The sequence below is a fragment of the Thunnus thynnus genome, chromosome 1 (genome assembly GCF_963924715.1).
Source record: "Thunnus thynnus chromosome 1, fThuThy2.1, whole genome shotgun sequence".
NCBI classification, from domain to species: Eukaryota; Metazoa; Chordata; class Actinopteri; order Scombriformes; family Scombridae; genus Thunnus; species Thunnus thynnus.
The window spans coordinates 10,704,180-10,727,111 of record NC_089517.1 but is presented as its reverse complement, the minus strand read 5'-3'; the positions used below and the strand labels follow the sequence as shown (position 1 = coordinate 10,727,111).

General features: G+C 38.3%; 1 protein-coding gene across 2 annotated transcripts in view; it reads left to right on the top strand.

Moving 5' to 3' along the window:
- The window catches only part of itga11a (integrin, alpha 11a), a 71,943-nt gene that overhangs the window by 35,362 nt on the left and 13,649 nt on the right, over positions 1–22,932 (top strand). For both annotated transcript variants that reach the window (XM_067582957.1, XM_067582881.1), the window contains 15 exons: positions 1,865–1,977; positions 2,483–2,574; positions 2,859–2,973; positions 3,117–3,244; positions 3,472–3,620; positions 3,723–3,867; positions 4,444–4,609; positions 5,338–5,408; positions 7,514–7,658; positions 8,589–8,737; positions 14,091–14,234; positions 18,533–18,736; positions 19,608–19,738; positions 20,543–20,709; positions 22,638–22,777. In XM_067582957.1, coding sequence (XP_067439058.1) covers positions 1,865–1,977; positions 2,483–2,574; positions 2,859–2,973; positions 3,117–3,244; positions 3,472–3,620; positions 3,723–3,867; positions 4,444–4,609; positions 5,338–5,408; positions 7,514–7,658; positions 8,589–8,737; positions 14,091–14,234; positions 18,533–18,736; positions 19,608–19,738; positions 20,543–20,709; positions 22,638–22,777 — 2,059 coding nt within the window. The remainder of the gene's footprint in view (positions 1–1,864; positions 1,978–2,482; positions 2,575–2,858; positions 2,974–3,116; positions 3,245–3,471; positions 3,621–3,722; positions 3,868–4,443; positions 4,610–5,337; positions 5,409–7,513; positions 7,659–8,588; positions 8,738–14,090; positions 14,235–18,532; positions 18,737–19,607; positions 19,739–20,542; positions 20,710–22,637; positions 22,778–22,932) is intronic.

Here is a 22,932-nt window from a genome sequence, read left to right as displayed (position 1 = left end):
AATCCCATTTGAGAACACAAAGAGCTCTTATCTCTGAAATACATTTGAATTATAGCTCCCTTTAAGGCCTTTATCCCTCCATCACTCCAGAAGTAAACACTCCAGACTTTTTTTAGATTCTCTTTCACATCAAGTCGTCTAAAACCTTTTAGTGACATTTATAAGACCACAATGACCCCGCACAGGAAACCCACCGAGAAGCCAAGTGCAGGACCGACTCCTCATAGAGACTACATCATGTGAAAAGAATGTCCAGTACTGATCGCGGCTCTTTGAGGAAATCTGAATACAATCCTATGGGGGTCTATGACCAAAAGATTCCTTCTGTTTCATTTTATGGATCTGACAGCTTATATAACATTAGTTATCACCCCTAAAGACCCCACTGAGCATTGCAACACCGATAGTTTGGACCAGAGGTTAGAGCAAGGAACACAAGTCTGTTTTAATCTTGATGGTAAAAGTGATTAAGTAACACATCCCCCTCTTGAACAATCACAGTGAAGGTGCCTTCGTCTAAGGCATTAAACCCAGTAAACAATCATATACAATTATTCTATGTTTTTAATGATTTACATTAATTGACTATGGTTGGTGCTGTGCCAAATGAATAAAATTCATTTATATTAGATCAGGGATGATCGTATAAACATTTGCTTTCAGCAGTGCTGGCCTATGTTCACATCATGTCTCATAGTATCATAGTATAATAAGCATTTACACATTAACTAAGTGGTTCTAATTGCCTAACATTAACCATACCATAACAATACATTAGTACCTGTAGGAATATCATAGAAATAAGCAGTTGGCACAAATTGGCACATTAGTAGTGAAAATTATTCAGATATGTATTATACAGTATGTTCTATTAGATATATGTGCCCCGATATTTTGTTAAACTATAGATTCACAATTTTTCAAGGCTGCCCTAAAACAATTGTCAGGTGCTCAAATGAACACTGAAGCAGGTTCTGCTCGCTGTAATCATTCCTCTTGTTCATGCTGACCATTAGAAGATCCATTCATAATGCACTTTCAATGTAAGTGATGGGGGACAAAATTCACAGCCTTTCTTGCTTGCAAAAATGTATTCAAAAGTTTATTTGAAGCTAATATGAAGGTTCAGGCATCCAAATTAGTCAAATCAAGTCAATATTTTTCAAAGTTACAGCCTTTTAAGTTACTATCCTTCCATTGCAGCTCAACAGGGAAACACTCTCAATTTATTTTAAACACTGTCCGTTTATTTGACCTACTCAGATGGCTGAAGCATCATATTATTGTGAGATGAACTTTTAAATACATTTTTGCTCAAAACAAGAAGTGTGGATTTTGTCCCTCGTTACTTAGATGGAAAGCATATTTGGAGGGGATCCTCTAATAGTCAGTATGAACAGGAGGAACGATTATAGCAAGCAAAACGTGTTTCATTGTTCATATGGGCCCCTGACTATTGTTTTAAAACAGACTTCAAATATTGTGAACTTTAACCTTTAATACAAAATAGTTTTAACATTTGAACATGTCTTAATGAGATGACTCACAGGTGGTTGCCGGTTACTCTGGGTATACTGGGTGTGAATGTGTGGAACTGTTTATGAAAGTGAGGCCAAGGGCTGCTGGGCATGATTTAACATGCTTAGTTAACTTCGCTGGATAAATAAATGGTTAAAAATCTTCCAGGTGAATGTGTAGCTAGTGCATGTGTTTTATGAGGGTCACTGATGTTAATAGTCACAGTCATATTCCCTCAGAGAATTAGACACCAGACAAAGACTTATTCTTAAATGGAACAAAAGTTATTGTCAATCTTGCTATATTGCTCTGTTGATTCTGACTTTTGGATATTGTGTTTTTACAGGTTATTAGTGGGGGCCCCATATGAAATGAATGGTCCTTACCAGACCGGGGATATATATAAATGTTCACTGAGCAAACGAACCAATGGAAACGGTTGCTCCAAGCTTAACCTAGGTATAGTATCACACAACACCGTTCAATATTTACTGCAAAATCACAACATAGACTACACAACAGCATCTGGATAAAATGAGTATGCATGTGTTGGTGTTTATATGTCTGCATGCTTTTCTGCATGTGTCACAGTAAGCATCATGGTGGCATGTGTGAGACAGAAGTGGGTACCATACCAATCATTCCAAATTTTACTACTTTTCTTAATGGTAGATATACATTTCCACATGTGTGTCGTACCACACACCTCACCGCATGCTTCTTCATACTGGTCACACATGTGTTGTGCTGGTTAGTTGGGCACATGATGTTTTATCAAGTAAACGTTTCGATCTGAGGATGTAGACGCTGCTTTGGCTGGCCAGACAGCAATAATAAACCACCAAGTCCCAGATGGTGGAAGTTCTGTTTGGTCTCTGAAGGATAGAGCACACGTATTTATGTATATATGAGTATATATGAACAACATCCGAGATCACCTCAGTGATATTCATTTTCCCTCAAGGAAGGATATCCCTGACCAACGTATCAGAGCGGAAGGACAAGATGAGGCTGGGAATGACGCTCACATCTAACCCTAAAGACAACAGCTTTGTGGTGAGAACAGTTTAAAACTCAATGGATTTATCATCTTGAGATATAATAAACGGTAATAGTCTGTTCCTGCAGAAGTTGTTGAGTAAGAACACATTCAATAAAATAGCAATGGTCGTAACGGAAAAAAAGACAAACCCACAAGATTGTTTTTTGATTACACGGTTGTCATAATGCAGCTTTCCCTGTGGAAGTCTCTGAGAGCATGAACCCAACTTTTTTGAATTCACAGTAATATACTGAGGTCGATAATCTTGCTTGTATAAATGCTTTCTTTTATATTTTAGGCCTGTGGGCCACTATGGTCCTATGAGTGTGGCAGCTCTTACTACAGCACTGGCATATGCTCCAGGGTGAATGCAAGCTTCAAGTTCTCCAGAACGATTGCGCCTGCGTTTCAAAGTAAGCTTAAATATGTATTCCCTGTTTGAAAAGAAAAAACATGGAGCATTCTTAGTCACAACAGGGGATTATTTGCTCATTTATAATCATCTGTTTTCTCCATTTTCTGTCATGATCACTTCTCATCTCTGAATGTTTTTCAGGATGTGAGACCTACATGGACATAGTGATTGTTCTGGATGGCTCAAACTCCATTTACCCTTGGTATGAAGTGCAGGCTTTTCTCATTAACATTCTTCAGAAGTTCTACATTGGACCAGGTCAAATACAGGTGTGTAAAATAAGTCACATTTGGGAATGTTCCTTCTGAATACTAGTGTTAACTTCCTGTTTTTTTTTACCTCAGCAAATTCTTTTGCAGGTCCATCATACCTCTGATGCACTGTGCTTGTGAAAGTTTGTTTTTGTGGTCTACTGGGCTTTGACTCTTTCATGTATAATCATCACTTAAGTGGCTGTATTAATTGTGATAGGTCATTGTCACTGTGTTTCTGTCAGGTTGGAGTTGTTCAGTATGGTGAGAAGGTAGTCCATGAGTTCAAACTCAGCGACTACAAGTCAGTTGAGGAAGTGGTGAAGAGAGCACGCAGTATCAACCAACGTGGTGGGGAAGAGACCAACACAGCTCTTGGTATAAACACAGCACGGTACGATATCTCCAGCCAAATATCTGCACATGAGCACCACAACTCCACTGCTCCTCTTTTCTGTAATTTACTTTCCTGAACATATGATACATGTTGTCACAGCTCACAAGCTTTCAAACAAGGAGGCCGGCGCGGCGCCAAGAAGGTGATGATAGTGATAACTGACGGAGAGTCACATGACAGTCCAGATCTCCAGCAAGCCATCGAGGACAGTGAGAAAGATGGCATCACTCGTTATGCCATTGCTGTGAGTCTGCTAAATCTATTATTCCCCTAGGTTAGGGCTAACACTTTATATTTTTATGCGTTCTAACTTAGTTTGCAGATGGCTACTAAATTTCCAGTGCAACATTAAAACACCATAAACATTAATGAGGTGACCTCATGGAGTTCAGATGAAGCAAGTCTCTCAACAGCTAAGTTAAGAATGGAGCCAAAAATACTCAGAGCCCTCTGAGAACTCCAAACATAAGCTCAGTGGAAGTGCAGTTAAAGGTGTAAATGGTCTCCTCCAGACTACATGATTCTTTGGTTTGTGCCACTGCTGGTGTTAGCTAATGGCACACTTGAATCTATCCAGTGCCTTTGGCTGGCTATGGCTATATCTGAGCAAAAGCTCTGAGGTCATTTGGTTGCAAACCAGCTGGAATTGGTGACAGCACTGGCATTGGTGTAGAAAACCGAAAACCTCTGAAATGTTGTCAAAGAGTGCTAGTGTTACCTGCTACAGGGCTATTAATGTGTCAGAGTTGATCAATGAAATCGGTCCTTCCTCATGCACTTCACACAGGCACTGACAGATTGTTTAATCTTATCTTCACAGGTCCTTGGCTACTACAACCGTAGAGGAATCAACCCCGAAGCCTTCCTCAATGAAATCAAGTACATTGCCAGCGACCCGGATGACAAACACTTCTTTAATGTGACAGATGAGTCAGCGCTGAAGGATATCGTGGATGCACTTGGAGAACGCATCTTCAGTTTGGAAGGTTTTGCAAGGAATTTACTTTACTGAAGCAACTTAGTAATGCTACACTACTGCTACTACTGCTGCTGCACATTTACATGAAAATCTTCTTATTCTATTTTTGATCATTTTCATATTTTAACTTTAACCAAATGACTTTCCATGGAATGTAACAAACTTGGATAAGCCTTGATTATCTCAAAAATGCACGGTGGTCATTAGTACTGAAATAATTAGCTGATTAATGGATCACACACAAACTGTATCTAATGTACTGTTAAGTTATTTATAAAGCAACAATGTCAAACGTTAGCTGCCCCCGCTGGTCTCAAATGTGAGGATTTGCTGCTTTTCTCTGTTCCATATCTTTTAAATTGAATACATTTGGGTTTGGGACTTTTGGTTTGATAAAATAAGATATTTACGTCACCGTGGGCTCTTGGAAATTCTACTGGGCATTTTTCTAACCCTTTTCTGATGTTTTACACATGAAACGGTTAATCCAATTGAGCAAGTAATAGATCATGACAGTGATCATTACTTGCAGCCCTGGTGGCCACCCTGCAACTGGCCAAAAAACTAAGCATTAAAAGTAGTACCTAAAATATGTCTTAAATCTTTTAAATATGAAACATCCAAATTGTGACTCCAGTGTCGTGGCTCTCATTAGATTATAATTGTGGTTTGGAGATTAAGTTTCTCTGCTGCCGCAGTGGTTCAAAACTCTTATAGACTGACTTGTTTACACAGGAACCAGTAAGAATGGGACAGCGTTTGGCCTCCAGATGTCTCAGGCTGGATTTTCTGCACACAACGTCGAGGTGAACCTTACTTTTGTTACCACGTTATCTCATACCATCTGTCAACATGTAGAACAACACACATTGTCTCAATTTCGGGCGCATCATAACTCCTCCCTACAACCTGCCATTTATCACTTTCCAGTCCCCCCTGAGGTGCCTGCTGTGTGGCCCCAGAGGTTTAGGTCATCCTGATTTAGGAGCCCCTGACAGAGGAGACAGGCCTTTTTCCACTTCAACCATGCAGTGATGGGAAATAGGACACCACTTGTTCCCCAGAGAAACATATTAGTGAGAAGTCGAGACAGATTGAGACAGTTCTGTTGCAGTATGGGGCGTTTTTTTCCTTTTACTTCCAAGAGGTTTATGATTGTATCTGAGAGCGGATAGTTGCAGGTGTGTTGGCTTTGAGGGTGACACAGCTGGAGGAGGGAGATAAGGCACATCTCTACTGTACCTGCTATTCATAACAATTAATCGATTTTCATTCCTCTCTTTCTGGCTCCATCCAGACATTTTGCTTAGGCAACTGCTTTGATTTTCCAGTCCCCCCTTCACAGTGTGATTTGTCAAGGGAGAAATAAATATATCCCATTTATGATGAAAAATAAATATGCAGCAGAATTTGCAGCTGGGTGGCAGGAATGGCTGGAAATTCTGTCCACAAAGCAAGATTCCAGAGATGCTCAACAACACCAACCTGGGTGTTGAGAGTAGGATAACTTATTGGAAAGAATGTCAAGCCTTTAAAGGAGAAAAACAGTCCTGAGGGCCCAGATGGTTTTGCTGAATGTGATATGTGCCAACTCTGAAGGGTGCTTATGTCATATACTATCCAGACGTTTCAAGCATCGGCATACATAACAATTTCTCCGTCTGTTTGTTTAGCTCACTGTGGCTAAACAATGCTGAAAAAGTATTTCTCTTAAAAAAAAGCTTTGTGTTTGTTAAATTGTACAGCTTATAGCCTATTTGCAAAAACAATTCCTTTATTTACCATAATGCAGAATATACTTGTTTGTGGACCTAGTATACATAAAGTGTACAGTATGTTTATGTAGAATAACCACTCTGGCCTCCTCCAGTACGACATAGAGTTTACTTCCAAACCAAAGCAAGGCACATAGTAGCATAGCATGTCTGTATGTGCTTCTGCAGTAGAAATAGGTCACTGGTTGAGCTGTTTTGGGGTTTCATTCATTTGCTATGGAGACCATTTTGACCAAAACAGATAACCACATAGGCACAATGCTGCTGTCAGAGAGTGACGTAGTGCAAGCTTGGTGAGCACACAATTCCATCTTTGAGGAAGGAATCGCAAGCCTTCCAGCATATGCTCAAACAGTGGAAAATGTGTTGTCGGCATATTGTGTACGGCAAAAGAAGAAAAAACTTAGCTCATTAAGTAGAGGGACCCTATAATTATAGTGTCAAAGATACAAAGTATGGTGAACCATGGAAGACAGAAAATACCTCCCCTCTCCCCCCTTGTGTCTGCAGCTAATCGCACTTGCTGGTTTGTTTCCTTTGTTGACTGACAAATCATAAATACACAGTGATCAAGGTTTAGCAGTGATTTAACAATGAACTTCAAGGCAGATTTTAGTGCACACTATGGTTTGTATTGGAATTGTGAAAATGTTCTAGTGTATCTTTTGTGACTGTTGATGAAGTAGCTGCCTAATTCATCATGAATACAGTCCAGCCAGTGGTTTTTAAAACCTAACTTTATTAAAAAAAAAAAAGTCTTAAATATGGATGGATGGATTTAAACTTCTACTCACTTATTGGTTTGTGGTAAGAGCGTAACAAGGGCAATCAATTTCTAAATACCTGAACATGTTCATACCATAGCAACATCTGCATGAAAGTGATCGGATATGGTTAATTCAATCCAAAAATGTAGTTTATCACTGGTACCAGGATTAGGTTTTACCACAAATTGAGTAACACTATTATTAATCTGACTGAAACTACAGTAAAATGAGCCAAACACACACATACTGTTCTCCAAAATGATACGTTCCATGTTTGTATCGTCATTATTATGCAGTACAACCAGGTCATTCTCTATTACTCTGCTATGTACATGAATGAAAATTGACTTTACTGCACTTCGCCTACAGGATGGGATTCTGGTGGGTGCTGTTGGGGCTTACGACTGGAACGGGGCAGTGCTGAAGGAAACACGCCAGGGGAAGGTGGTGCCTCCCAAGTCTTCCTACATAATGGAGTTCCCTGAGGAGCTCAAAAACCATGGTGCCTACTTGGGTGAGTATAGAGAGTTACAGAGATATTCTTTTGATGGAGTGGAAAAATCAGGACTAGATTTTGATTGATGTGGTTAAAAAGAGAGAAGAAATTTACTGAAAGTGCTGAGTGTTTTGCCTGAAAACCTTTTTAGGATTTTCTCCTGTTAACAGCCTTTAATTTCTACCTACATCCTCTTTTTTCTTGGAGGCATGTATGGCTGTCCTGATACAAGATCTGTGGTTTAGGACCAACTGTCCTAGCTAGAGCCCATCTCTATAAAGTGCTTCACTGCTTCAGTGCTTCCCATCATATCCAGCACCATCTCACTTCACCACCACAGACCTCTGCTTTTACCATCAGTGGTTTGTCTCTGAGCTTATCCACCAGGCTGCCAATGACGTTCTAGACTCAATAGTAATATGAGGTGGAAGCATAATTTTGGACAGGCAGAGAGAAAGTTAAAGCTGGGGGAAAAAAGGGGGTATGAGGATGAGAGATGAAGGTGGAAAAGTACATGGAGAGTGAGTGGAACTTTTAGTGGGAAGACGAAATAGAAGAAATAGAAGAAGAAATCTGAGAAATCTGAGAAACCAGAACATCCTGCTCTGGGTAACTGAATGCAGCTCATTGAGTTTTAACTCCTCAAATTGCAACGTTTTACAGTTTTTCCTTTAGTCATTCAGATCACCACTATGAAATTCAAACTAAAGGTCAAACTCATCACTCTAAACACACACCAACAATGGAACAAAGAGTATTGCCAGAGGGTTTTATTACAATTTAACTACCAATCAAACAATTCACTTAATCTACAGACCAATAGCCCATAAAATAAAGGATTACAAACATCACAAGTAATATCCTATGTGGGTTGCTCTTTAAATCTAGTTTAGAGGGTTATTGTCTGTGAATAGAGGCAGAATTCATGTCTGTGTTTTTTATGACCAGGTTACACTGTGACGTCTGTGGTGTCAGCCAGAAATGGTCGTCTACTTGTAGCAGGAGCTCCACGCTTTAACCACACTGGGAAAGTCATCATCTTCACTCTGAAGAACTCGGGCAACCTCACCATCCTGCACTCCCTAAAAGGCCAGCAGGTAACAACCAACAGTTTACTTACTTGTGGAAAAGCTTACCAGCTACAGTAAAGGGTTATTACACACTGATACAGTCCTCATCTTAGCTTTGAAATAATACAGCAATACAACAAGGAATATCATAAAACATTGTTATATAACCGTGTTTGCATTGCCACTGATGAAAAAAAGATAAATTGACAGCATTCATTATTTATGCTATAAATTTAGCTGCATCTTGCAGATTTTTCTGATGATTTTTGCTTTTGGAAAAAAACAAGACAGTCTCATTAAAAACTTGTGCTGTCTAGCTGTAGCTTTCAGCCCATTAGCCCCTTGCATTGTAGCCCTCTACAGTGTCTTTTTTGATACTACCAGCAGGGGGTGCTGAAATGAGACCTTTCTAAATTTGCATATAGCTGCTTTAAATTTACCATTCCTATAAAATGAAAGGTAAAATCAACTTCCAGTAAGTAGCTAAATAGAAATTCAACACTTCAACACTTACTTTTTCAATCAAGGGGCATCTTGTGCATTAAAAACCAGGCTATTACAACTGTGCCAGTACACTTTCAGCAAAATTTTGGGATAAATCTCTTCTCTCTCTCTCTATCTCTCTGTCTGTCACATTTTGTTACCCAGGAGACTGTCTTTCAAGTAGTGGTGATTTATATTCCCTAAATCAGGTATTCTCTAACTTTAGGTATTTGAATCCCGAGGTACTTAATATCTGATGATTCCATTTGAGTTCAAATCTATTTAGGATGTCTTTCTGAGGAGTATAGTTATAACTTAGAATTTGTGATTTTTGTACATTTAATTTATATCCAGAATAAGTTCCAAAATCTTTTAGTAAGGACATCAGTCTGGGAATGCTAACCTCAGGTACTGTAACAAACAGCGACATGTCGTCAGCATATAGACAAATTTTGTGCTCTAAACCTCTAACCATTATTTCTTTTATCACCTGGTCAGCCCTAAATGACTGTGCTAATAGTTTGATAAATAAAGCAAAAAGGGCGGGGCTGAGAGGGCATTCTCTGTCCAAGTTAATTAGCTGAAAGAGGTGTCTGTTGATCTTTATTCTGGCATTCAGTATGGAGTATAGAGTTTTGATGCATCTAATAAAATCATTTTGGAAGGCAAATCTTCTTAGCGTCAAGTACAGATACTCCCAACAAACCAAATCAAATGCCTTTTCTGTGTCTAAACTAATTCCTATGGCTCTAATATTCCCCTTAGTCACATGATCAATTATTGCAACACCCATCTAATACTCTTTGTCTGACTATCACGTACAAAACCTGTTTGGTCTGGATCCACTAGTTCTAGTATTATATGTTCTAATCTTTTAGCTCATATTGATGCATACAACTCACAGTCTATGTTCAGTACAGAAATTGGTCTAAATGCACTACACTCTTTTCTGTCAGTCCCCTCTTTAGGAATAACCGAAATGGTTCAACTTCTTTAAGTGTATGATCAAAGAAATCCAAAAGTATGGGCACTATTTGATCCTTAAAAGCCTTATACCACTCGGATGGAAAGCCGTCCATTCTTGGTGTTGGATATCCTCTAGCTTATGACACACTTTTTTAGTTTTAGGGTCCCAATTTTGTATATGTTACTCTTTGTCTGTTGCTTCCTTAAACTCCATGCCAGAAGCTTCAGGGCCCTTGAGCCATTAGTTTATTTATTTCCTTTTTGATGTGGTTTATTTGATTTAATATATGTGGTTCCTTCCTTTCAATGTCTTCCCTCTCTAAAACTTTCAAATTTTCTTGTAAATCAGACAGCTTTTTATATCTTTCCTTTTTCTATGTGGTGTGAGGACTATGCACTTTCCTCTGATCACTGATTTTGCAGTTTTCCATAAGACACTTGGTGATACTTCTCCATTCTTGTTGTTATCCATATAATCTTTGAATTCCTTCTGCACATATTCCTTGCAGGTACTATCATTCAATATACTGTATTAAGTTGCCAGAGTGTGCTTCTCTTTTTACTGTCTAGATGCAGAGTTACATAAACTGCTCAGTGGTATCTCTGGCCCTTATCCTGCAATCTTAGAGTCTGTGCCTGTCTAAATAGTCAATTCTTGAATGAACATCTTGACTTGGTGAATAGAATGTAAATTGTTTTTCTGTTGGGTGGAAATCCCTCCATGCATCGATCATTTCCAACTCCATCATAATTTTTTAGTTATCCTGGCATAAGGAGCAATCCTCCTTAATGTATTAGAGGAGTCAAGTTTGGGTTGTATCTGGATATTCCATTCTTCTCCACATATTAAAACTCCAGAGGCTTCAGAAGCAATCAATTCAAAAATTTCCCTAATACAAGAATTGTCCCGGCCTGGTGGTATATACACATTAACTAGTGTGACTTCTTTCTGATCAAGATATCCCTTAACAAATACATAATGACCCTCTCTATTAGATTAGTATTGCTACCCCTCTCTTTCCCCTCCTCTTATAGGATGAATAAAATTAACCCTTTTTAAACCCTAGTTTTTTAAACTTTTCATGTTTTGTGCCGTTAAGATGGGTCTCCTGACAAAGCATTACATGCAGTTTCCCCCTTTTCATCTTTGCAATAACCTTACCTCTCTTAATTGGATTGTGTAAGCCATTTACATTAAGGGTAATCACTCTATATTCCTGACATTGGATTTGATCCCACAGTTAACATGAGTATGTAAGTTACATGTTATTGGTGACCAAACTTAAACTATTCTTGAACTATAAGACAAACAAACAGACATCGTTACAAGATAAACCAAACCAGCAAGTAAAAAAAAAACTCAGGTAGACCTCGATTTTGAAGTAGTAAACCACTTTTTAATGTGGGCTGAGTAGTCTAGTTAACCACCAGAGACCCCCTTCAGTGCAACCTATAATACCCCCACTTCAACTATATTCTCTCTATAGACTAAGGGTGATCCTTTACAGGTATTTCCAGCTGGCTGTATTCACTGGTCACTGCCAGGTGAACCTCAGCAGGCTTCTTCCAATCAACCAAGAAACCCCTCTTCTTCAAGTCCTTTGCTGCATTCCTGTGGGTTATCGGCCCACTGTCAAAAAAATAAAATGTATTCCTTTTTCCCAAAAAATTCCACTAATCTGTGCATATGCCTTCCTTTTTGCTAGCATTTCTGCAGTGTAGTCATGATTGAAGAAGGCAATTAAATACCAGAGACACAATATTTTTCCTGCAGTCCAACTGCATTTAATAAATCACTAAAACGTATGCATACGGGCTCCCCGAGCTCTGCAGCAAGAGGAGCTCCTTGAACAGCTCAGACAAACACTTTATTCTTTCAGCCTCCAACCGATACAACCATCAACACAAGCACCTTGTGTGTATTCATACCTCTCTGTTTGCAGACGCCTGTTAAATAATCAATAACAATTCCATATACGGTGTCATGCCTATCTTATACAACTTCTAGTTTTTGCATTTAGTTCCCCTTTCCAGGTATCACTCCTTAGAATCGGTGTCACCGTGTATCATGCAGTTCAGATAACCTTTCCTATATCTTCTTTCCTAACAAACTAGACATTAATTTGCCTACACAAACAATGTGCGAGACATCTTGGCGAGATATCTTACTTAAAAACAGAACAGTGTGATTACAACATACAATAGTGTATCATGTTCTTTAAAGACAAAACTGATCAGTTGAGCACACTTCTACACTGGATTAATGATCATTATTATATTAATATAATAATATATTATTATTATAGAGTATTTTCTCCAACAGTACACTTCTAATATCATTTTTTTCCTCCACATTGTTTTCCTCAGTTCCCTCTGGGATGTCATAAATGCAGATGTGGTTACGCCTCAAGCATGCTTCCAGGTCTGTTAGCTTCATCTGTAGACTTTCCTAAGCTTGTAGTGACTGACTCATCGCCTCATTGAAGTCCGCGGTCCGCTCTTTAATGTCGGCTATTCGCCCCTCAGCCTCACCCACTCTATCAGTTGTAGTTTTAAGATCAGTTACCACTTCGTCTAGCTTCTGTTGAATTTCCTCTCTTATGTCAGCTAACTCCTTTTTCAAATCATCTCTAATTCTGTCTCGGAAATTGCCCAGTTCAGACTTCATCTCCATGGCCATCATCTTCGTGTCTGCGTGGATGATGGTGATGCTACCTTCCATGTCCACCGCTGCTAGCCCTGTATTCTGCCCGTACCAATTACACACTCCATGTCTCTAAGTCATGGCCTCCTCAGTCGCTATTTTATCACTCTTCTCCGCTCTCCTGGACTGCTTTCTCTTTCCCTTCTTGTATTTTTCCCCTTTCAGTATTAATTAAGGTAAAGTTTAAAGGTTACTTCTATTTAAATTGGGAAATAAAATCCAACCAACCGGGAGGGATTGTTGATGCATTTGTCTCTCCACCAGAAGTCTGAGAATTATTCCAATTCATGAACATATAAAATAAGACAAAATGGTCGGAAAAATTATCATGACATGAAGTATTTTTCAGTGGAAAAGACCAATAGCCAAAAGGATTTTCATTTTGAAATTTAAGCTCAATAAAATGACTGTTCCACTGCTATAGCCCAAATGACATAAACATAACACACTGCACACACAGCGTGAATTGACAAAAGGACTGATTCAGTGTGTGTAATCACTATTACTGTTAATGTTTGATTTGGTGATAAATTTATAAGTATTATTGTTGGTGTTATATAACTCCAACAGTAGGTCTGTAAATATACATTACATCATCTGCAAGGATTTCATCTCACAATATGAGTCTAAATTTAAAAGCGATCATCATTTCAAGGGCATGTGGCCTTGTGTGTTAATGACCACTACATTCATACCTGGCAACTCTTCACAGGCTGCGAGCCTGAAGTGATCCTGCAGCAGTTTACATTGTACCTTGTCAGCAACAGCTCATCCAAAAAAGCAGATGTTTTTTTGCAGAAACCTTTCGTGATCTCTCAAGTTATAAGAAAAGAGCTTTTTTATGGGCACATGTTTCTAATCGGAAAACCAATAGATGATGTTCCATCCAGTGACAACCTCACTTCGTAAAGCTCCCACAGTCTGAGCATCTACTACCGTTTCAGCACTCTGACCACTTGCATTGACACGACACAGGCCCACATTTGTTTACAATATTCAAAGTTCAAAAGCCACTCCAGACCATCAGTAAGTCATCAAACCCAAACAACATGTGGTTCAACAAACAGTGGGGCAGAAATCAAGAATATCAGGGAATATAGTAAACTTATAGGTGACATTTGTCATGAAATGCACTAAGTAACTTTTTCAACAATGTTAAATGTTGAGGATTAAAATAAATAAATGTTAAAAATCTTGAGCATGACATGCATATACATCTTTTTTTAGATTGGCTCCTATTACGGCAGTGAGATTGCACCTCTGGATATTGATGGAGACGGTGTGACTGACAACCTTTTAGTGGCAGCGCCAATGTTCTTCAATGGAGGCTTGGAGAAGGGAAAGGTCTACATCTACAGAGTGACAGAGCTGGTGGGTATATATTCTATAGCCTTTAACAAATATGCAAAGGCAGGCCACATACTGTACAGGTATTAATCAGCTTTGGACCAAGCAAACCTTTTTAGTGAATTGGGTCAACACCTGTTCAAACTCCAGACAATCGCAGTAATTTCTAACACACCTCAGCAGAAGTGTCCGGTAACATACACAGAACCAGACTCTGTCGCATTCCAGCTCCACAGTTAACACACTGACATGCTGCAGGCAGACATTTGACACATGACCTTGTCCAGATCAAATGTGGAGATCAAAACTTTGCCATGCCAGTGTGCAGACTTTAAGATGTGTAGCATGAACTCAACAGGAAAGTATTCTGCCCCTTCTAAACCCTTTTCCAGCAAGTCATTTGGAGGCGAGAACTTTCTTTAATAGAAGGAAATTTCCCACTGTTCCAGGTCTGTCTTGCTCATTGGAATAATAAATGTCTTCAGCTGTTTTAAAGCCATTGATCAGGAATGGAGAAGGTATTTAAATATCTGGTGTGGCCCAAACCACATCGCAGGTGGCAGGCCAAGCTTACCAGTCAAAAACAAATAGAAAGAATTCAGTCTGTGAATGTCATCATCAGGACAACAATGCCAAATGTGCAGAGCTATTAATATTTATAATGTGGTTGATTCAGGTTGCTGTAAATGCTGCACAGTAATACTGTTCTGGAAAACGGGTTCAAAAATGTGTCTCTGTGGTTACAGTGAATATTATAAATCCAGAATGTGACTTTGCTAAGCTGACCACCAAAAAATTGCACAAATGCACTTCCACTGGCACTGTTCACATGTGGTACTATGAATTTTTTAGCCATGCAAGTGGAGTGGCTCAAGGAATGGCAATGTCATTCAGTTGGTCAGTCCAAAGGTCACCCTAGACTGAAATTTTTCAACAACTACTGGATTGTTTGCCATGAAATTTTGCACAGACATACATGGTTCCCAGAGAATGAATAAGAATGACTTTGGTGATCCACTGACTTTTCCTCTAGTGCCACCATGAGTTAACAGTTTTGTTTTTGAGTGAATTATCTCTACAGCTCTCAGTTCAATAAGGAAATATCAACTGGAAAATATTTACTGATGTTAGTGAATCATTTTTGGCAATTAGACTCCATTGATGTGAAGCATCTTCATAAATCATAGGCCCTAATGAAGGTAGGAGAAAGGACAGGATAGAGTCTAGACACTGGTAGTGGTGGAGTGGAGCCAGCAGGTGGTTGATGGAAATCAGACTTGCAGCGATATTTAAAGTACAGCATTTAGGCACTAATTGGTTTCAGGAATGCAGAAAGAGAGATCATTGGTCAAGTATGGTGATGTTGGAATTGTGAATGAAGGAATTTTGACAGCATGGGAAAGCAGAAGTGAAAGAGATAAAGTGAACAGAAGGAAAAAAAAAGACATTCATGCATAGAGGAAGACATCTTCTTTCTTGAACTTTCGCCAAAGCTTCATATGGATTGCCATGAAATTTGGTACAGGCATTCATGCTACCCACAGGATGAATTTTAAAAACCTTGGTGAGCTCCTGATGTTTCATCTAGCGCCATCACTAAGTCAAATTTTCTCTTTGTTTAATGCTATGATTAATGACCAAATACCTGCAAAGCTAATGACATTCCAGTCAACCTCAGCTATACTTTATGTTCTGTGCAAATGTTAGTTTGCTAACATGCTAAACTAAGATGATGAACTTGCTAAACACGGACATGCTAACACTATCATTGTTAGTATGCTAATGTGAGCACCGCTGTGCCTAAGTGCAGACTCACAGAGCATAGCTATAGACTCTTGATTATCTACCATAGATATTTTTCCTGTTTCTTATTTATTTTTATCACTATATTAGAAGCATGTTTTACCTTATCAGGAATGTATGAATGGTATAGCTGATATGCTGTCAGAATAAATGATGAAGATGATTATAAGTATAACAATGACTGGATCATCATAAGCTGATATTATTTTTCCTTTGCACTGAGGCCTCTGACTAAAACTTAACAAGCTGCAAGTCCAAATCTAAATAAAGTTAGCTAAAATCTGGTGGCTAGTCAAAAATAAAATTCCATTCAGTGTCTAACACATATAGAAATTGCACTTTAAGCTTTCTCCTGAGACTACAGGCTGGCTGTGACCCTTCATGGCCTCTGCACAAACCATATGTTTCAAATTTAAACACCACTGAATATATTTTTCCCCATTTCTCCATCAATCTCCCTCCTTGTCACACACACACACATCAGGTAGCTGAGAAGTAAAAACTACCTTCCTAAATCAACTCTCTTCCCATTTATTCAACTGAAAAAACAGGTGATCTCATGTTTCGTCTGCTGACTCTAAATTATATTATGAGCTGAAATGCCAAGTGGAGCAATGATATGCATGACCACTGATCGACTCAGGTATTTGGCTCCAATTTGTCCAAATGCTTTCTTTGAATTTTTTTCCAGTCGGCTAGTTGCTTTCAAAGACATGGATATTTTCCATCTGACACTTGCTAAGAATAGAACTTCAAATAAATATACTACAGCTATACTGCATTCTTTAGTTCTTTTATGATCCTGAGGTAAAATTCCTCATTTTTTTGTTGACAGATGCTTAAGATACTTGAGTTCAAATGGTCAGAATTAAAGGCTTATGTGGAAAACACAAAGGCTGATCCAAATTTGATCTTTTGTTTGATTAAAGGAAAAAAAGACTTATTTGTTACTTTTTTACTTTTTCCCCTGTATAAATCACAGCATGATTAGTTGACTGAAGATGGTTTTGAGATAATCGAAACAACAAATGGACCTGGATGGAGGGCTTATAGATAAGACAACAATCTCTTCCTTGATCTCGTTAAGATGGCAGATCATTTTAAGAACAGATCAGCCCTTTGACTGGAAAACTGAGCCATGCCAGAGGGTACGTATTGGCTTACTACTGCAGATAGGACACAGGGCTTTCTTTGACCAACAGATATGTGCTATTTTGAAAAATGTGCTTTTGGCATATTCTTGTTTCCAATAGAGCTTCTGTCCTACACAGCTTGTGTTGTGTTTGTGATTGTATTCATATTATACAAACAACATGTACATACTGTATAGGCTTTCTGTATGTTATCTATGCATATACATGTCACATTTTGTTTGAAGTATGAGGGTGTCTGCATGCTGCATGTGATTTTCTAGGCATTATGGTTATTTTTAATCTTTGACTCTTAAAGGGATACTTTAAAGTTGCGATGAGTAATATTGATGCATGAACACAAACCCGGGCAGAAAGTCTGATGGCCAATCTGGCAGAGGTAAATGTAAGCACTGCAACATGGATGCAAGATGGTGAAACAAAAATGTAAATGTAATCTGTTTTGTTGCAGTCACCTGGTGGGGCAGAGTTTGAAAGTTAAAAGAATTTTTTTTTTTTTTTTACTAACAAGGGTTAATTTTGGCCAAAATATAATATAATAACAATATAATTTAGAATTCAACTTGACACACAACTTTACAGGTTTCTACCCAAGATGCATACTATTATGTTGTTGTTGTTTTTTTACTATGGGATATGGGAAATGACCAGGCTTTGAAGTGACAAGTTAAAAAAAGAACTTAATCAGATTGTTCAAATGAATCACAAGACAGTTGTTGTTGTCAAAGTTTTGCTGAAAATCTGTTGAAAAACCAGATTTAAGGCTCCTACTGTATTTCCTTAACTCCACTGAAAAGCTTTTCTAGCAGAGTAGTGTGAGTACAATGTCATGCTAAACTATAGGTACTGTATATAAGCCAAAACAATAGGATCCAGGTTGTAACATGCCAGAATTTTAAACTTATAGTCCTCATGTCACTCATACATACACATACAGTAGGGAGGTCTGGGAGGAGAATCTAGTTTTTGAAATACATTAAAGTTTTTTTCCATCTTGTGTTGTGGACTTACAATGTTTTTGTTCACTGACTATTTGTTGCTGCTCAGTTTTTTGGGATGAGCAGCCAAATCTCCAGCGCTGGGACTCCTCACTCAACCTAATATGTATTCATCAACATCACTACCAACAAATTCTTGTGTCAGAACATCTAGACAAGCCCCTATGGAGGGATTTCCTTCAGATATTTATGAAGTAGGAACCAAAGAGAAAAACAAACACTATATATATTTTTTGATAGCAGCAAAGCTTAAAGGCCATGTGCGCCATCATATTTGTATAAAATTGTTCATAAACATGCATTAATAAGTCAAGTCCAAAAGGATAAATTCATGAATAAGATGATGATTAAGTTTTCCTGTTTCTTTCAGAATCGTTTCATCCTTGAGGGCGCGTTGGAGATCCATAACGGTGGCCAGAACGCTCGCTTTGGTTCATCCCTTGCTCCTGTTCCTGATTTAAATGGTGATGGATTCAATGACTTGGTGGTGGGAGCGCCACTGGAAGACGACCACAAAGGGGCCATTTATGTTTTCTTCAGTCAGCACAACAGAATACTGCGCAAATACAAACAGGTAGGCTATATGCAAAAAGTAAAGTTAAAGGACCATGCCGATGTTGCTATGTTTTTGTCTTCTGACTGCAATTTTTTAAAGTGTACATACAGTAACATTAATTCTAACTATTTTCCAAAGCATTCCATATGTTTTCATAATCATTTTCACTATCCATGTAGCCATTGGTTTCCGTTCATTTCAGTATTTTAAACAAAAAATCAACTTACAGAGGCATTCTGTCACAGTGAAGCATCTCTACTTCATAGTTAAAGGCTAATGCAGCCATATTTTGTCTTCAGGGTTTGATATTCCTACAGCATGCAGTAGTTTGAAATTTCATTTTCTGACCTCAAATCTTAGATATTTCCCACAGACAGTTCAGCATACCATCGCGGAGCACAGTCTGCATTTTTAACACCATTATCATGTAGACAAAACAAAACTTTAACAACCAAGAACACTGACAGCATTTTCTTAGAGCTGAAATACCTTTACTGAGCAAGTTTCAAGTTTCATTCCACCATTAACAGAGAGCAAAGGCTGCATTAATCAATCTTAAACCATAAGCCATGGTATACTTTATAAAATAGTCGCCAGTTATAGAAATAGTAATGGTGTAGTGGTAATAATAGTGAGATGAGCTCATCACTGAAAGAACACCCGTATATTTTAGTAAATGCTGTGTGTTGGAGAAATTTCTTGGCAAACATCTTGGTTGTAAATTCACCAATATGGTTCTAAATGCACATACTGTATTTCCAAAGATTGCTTTAACTGTACGTTTTAATTGCATAGACGACAGCTCTAATAATGTAAAATTGTAAGATTTGTTGTAGTCTGCATGTACCTTCAGTCTGCACTTACATTTCCTCCTCTGTCTGTGTTTCAGAGGATAGCAGCAGCAGACTTGGCCCCTGGCCTGCAGTACTTTGGCCGAAGTATCCATGGCGTGATGGACATGAACGATGATGGCTTAGTAGATCTGGCAGTAGGTTCTCTTGGTGCTGCTGTTCTCCTCTGGTTAGTATTTCACTTAGTAAATAATACTGTTGTCAAAAGTATAAAAGGCTGTTTTTGCAGTTATTTCTGTAACCACACAGGTTCAGCTCTGGGCCGCTGTGTGCATTTGTTTTATTGGTTACTATAAATACATCCCTCTTATTCCTGTGGTGATTAGTTCTCTGGTATATTATAAAGCAAAATGAAGGTTTTGCTTCTTAGTCTGCACTGAAAACCATTCACAAATCACAATACAGTTTTGAGGAGACAGAAATTGTAACCGACTGAAGTATATATTTAACTCAAACACAGACAATATTCAATTGTACACATGTGTAAAATGTTCTTTTTACATTTTACACCACATAATTGCTTGCGGTTTATATTGTACATAATATATCTCACTCACTCTATTGTATATGCTGTTTAGTCTATTCTTATTTATCTACTTATATCTATAGTCACTTGCTACTGTTGCACTCTGATGGTAAATTGCATTTCCTTGTACTTATTGTGTGCAATGGCAATAAAGTTTAGTCTAATCTAATTTCCTATCGTGGATAATCTTCAGACATAGATTTTTTTTTAACTCTGTCTTGCATGTTTTACAGTGGACACGGATTATTATTTGAAAATCTTAGTATAAATCAATTGTTAGGTTTAGATTGACTTTAAGGTGGTAAAATTACAGTTTGTGTCAAATGAAAGTTATATAAACAAAATAATATTTTTTATGTGTCACCTGAGAAAGATACCATTTTTAGAAATATTAAGTTTTGAGGGTTGCGAGTTGGGTTCATCTTTAACATCTTTATGCCCTCACAGGTCACAGAGTGTTGTCCGGATATATACCACTGTGAGATTTGAGCCCAGTAAGATCAACATCTTTGTGAAGGACTGTCAGAGAGGTGGCAAAGACGTGACCTGTATGTCAGCCATCGTATGTTTCAACATTACTGCCAGGACAGCCATTCCTCCCACACAGGAAATTGGTAAGCCAGCAAAAATAATCCACTGCTGTGGAAGCATCCCAGAAGTTTCCTGATTCCTCCCCTTGTCTGTGGCTGATGTTTGGCATCTTTCCAAGATTAATAAAACCCTATTTCATCTTTAGTAAAGCGGACCTTTTTACTTACTCCACAAATTATATAATCTATAAATAGAACAAGATGTCGTGACATAATTCAGTGTTTTCATCTGGGATCAAACAAAAGCTTCCAATAAGATATAAACAAAAAAACAACTTTTGCTGAAAATCACATTTAGTTTCTGAAACAAAAACTGTTCTGTTGTTAAACCTTCAACAGGTCATTTTTACTGATAGCTTAAAAATTTATAATTTGGACCTGTACTTGCAATATAGTTCAGCTGTTGTTTGAACTTTGGTACATGACGGGAAGAAACATGGCTGTTTTTTTAGTGAGAAAAGTAATTCGGCCGTCTGAATGTATATCCTTCATGTCCTGGCTCAAACTGACTTTTCAGCATGCGGCTTCCCGTAAAAGCTGTGATGGCTCCCTCCATTCAGAGTGGCGCCAAAGCAAAATGTTTCTTTACTAGCAATAAGAGATTCTGATCTCACTGCAGTTTCTCTGCCAAAGATAATGTTGCTGCCTCCAAAACTGGTATATCTGAACCACTCTGGTGCTATCAAATGTTCCTTTTATTATGTGAATGCTAGTTGGAATGTATCTACAAGTTTATCTCTGTTTTGTTCAGTTTCCAAAAGATAATAGTTTCTAAATAATTGATGGTGGTGACAGCTTATAAACGACTCAATCCTGCAGAGGGGTGTTGTGCCACCGATAGTAGCCCACCTGCACACATGCACAGGGTTTCTCCACTCATAATTTGTTTTAAGAGACATGATGGCAGGGTCCAGTTTCACTGTGAATAGGGGGTGAAGTAGCAGAGGTGCACGGGAGCATGTTCTTAGTTAACCTTTTGACCCTCGGACATCTTTATCAAATCTATCAGATGTGCCAAAACAGAGTAGAGGAAGAACAGAGGGAGTTATCTTGTCTTCCATGGTTGCATAGAGTGGAACACGTTTATTTCATTTTCCTCTTATTGTCGTGTCTGGCTAGTAATGCATGACAGATGTACTGGTGTTTGTGAGTTCACTGTGGTCTGTTGCATAAAAGGGAACTGTTTTTTCTGTTCCAGTGAAGTTATACTTATTTATGCAAATGTCTGTTTAGACTATTTGAGAATGGTGTTTAAACAAAAAGATTCAACCAACTGCTAATAGATGTCCCCCACAGGTATATAAATGTAAAAAAAGGATGACAAATGCTACTGTGGAGCCCAACAGTAAAACTATAAAAGTTGGAACTTCCATTGAATGAACAGTCACCTGGTAACTATAAATAAACAGCTTCTTTTATCCAAAAAAGGAAAAAACTGTTTGTGCAACATTTGTGATTGATAACTGTAATTGGTGAGAAATGGAAAACAGCTTCCTATTTGGTACCCATTATCTTCCCAGATCTTTTTGCATACGGCATTAAGATTACTGTCGCTCTCAAATTCTCTAGCTGACCCCAAAACTGTATGCACATGTTCAGTCTCAGTAGATTTTTCCTCATGCCATGAAAACACGAGGCAGTAAATGGAAAGCCTCTAAAACAATGTGGCTTGGAAATGACTCAGATGTGAAGCCAGAGGGTTTGGACTTCTTGTATATGTTGGTCACACATTCATCATATGTTAAGAGTCAAGCAAATATTGCATTGCACCGCTACAGTGATGTCATTTACCGTAGGCTGCCGCTGCCATTTGTCAATTAGTCTGCGCTAACATAAGTATAAGAATAGTGAGCCCATCTATCTTAGGAACATTTTAACACAATCTTTTTATGGATCTTTTATGGTTTCACATAGGAATGTAATTTTTTAACTCTCTTCTTATGACCCATTAGGGATCAAATATAATGTCTCCATTGCGGAGCGACGTTTCAATCCTCGGGCCATATTGGACAACCCCAACAAGCTGCAGCCTCAAAACCTGACGGTTCTTCCTGGAGAAGAAACCTGCGAACACATCTACTTCCACGTCATGGTGAGGCAACAAATAATTTTATTTATTTATTCATTTAATTGTTTATTTGTAAATGTATTCTTCATTCCAGCTTCCCAGAGTTTTGAATATCATTAAATAGGTAGAATGGCTGAAAGAGTTTTCATTATGCTGAGTTTCTTTGGAAACCTTTAGTG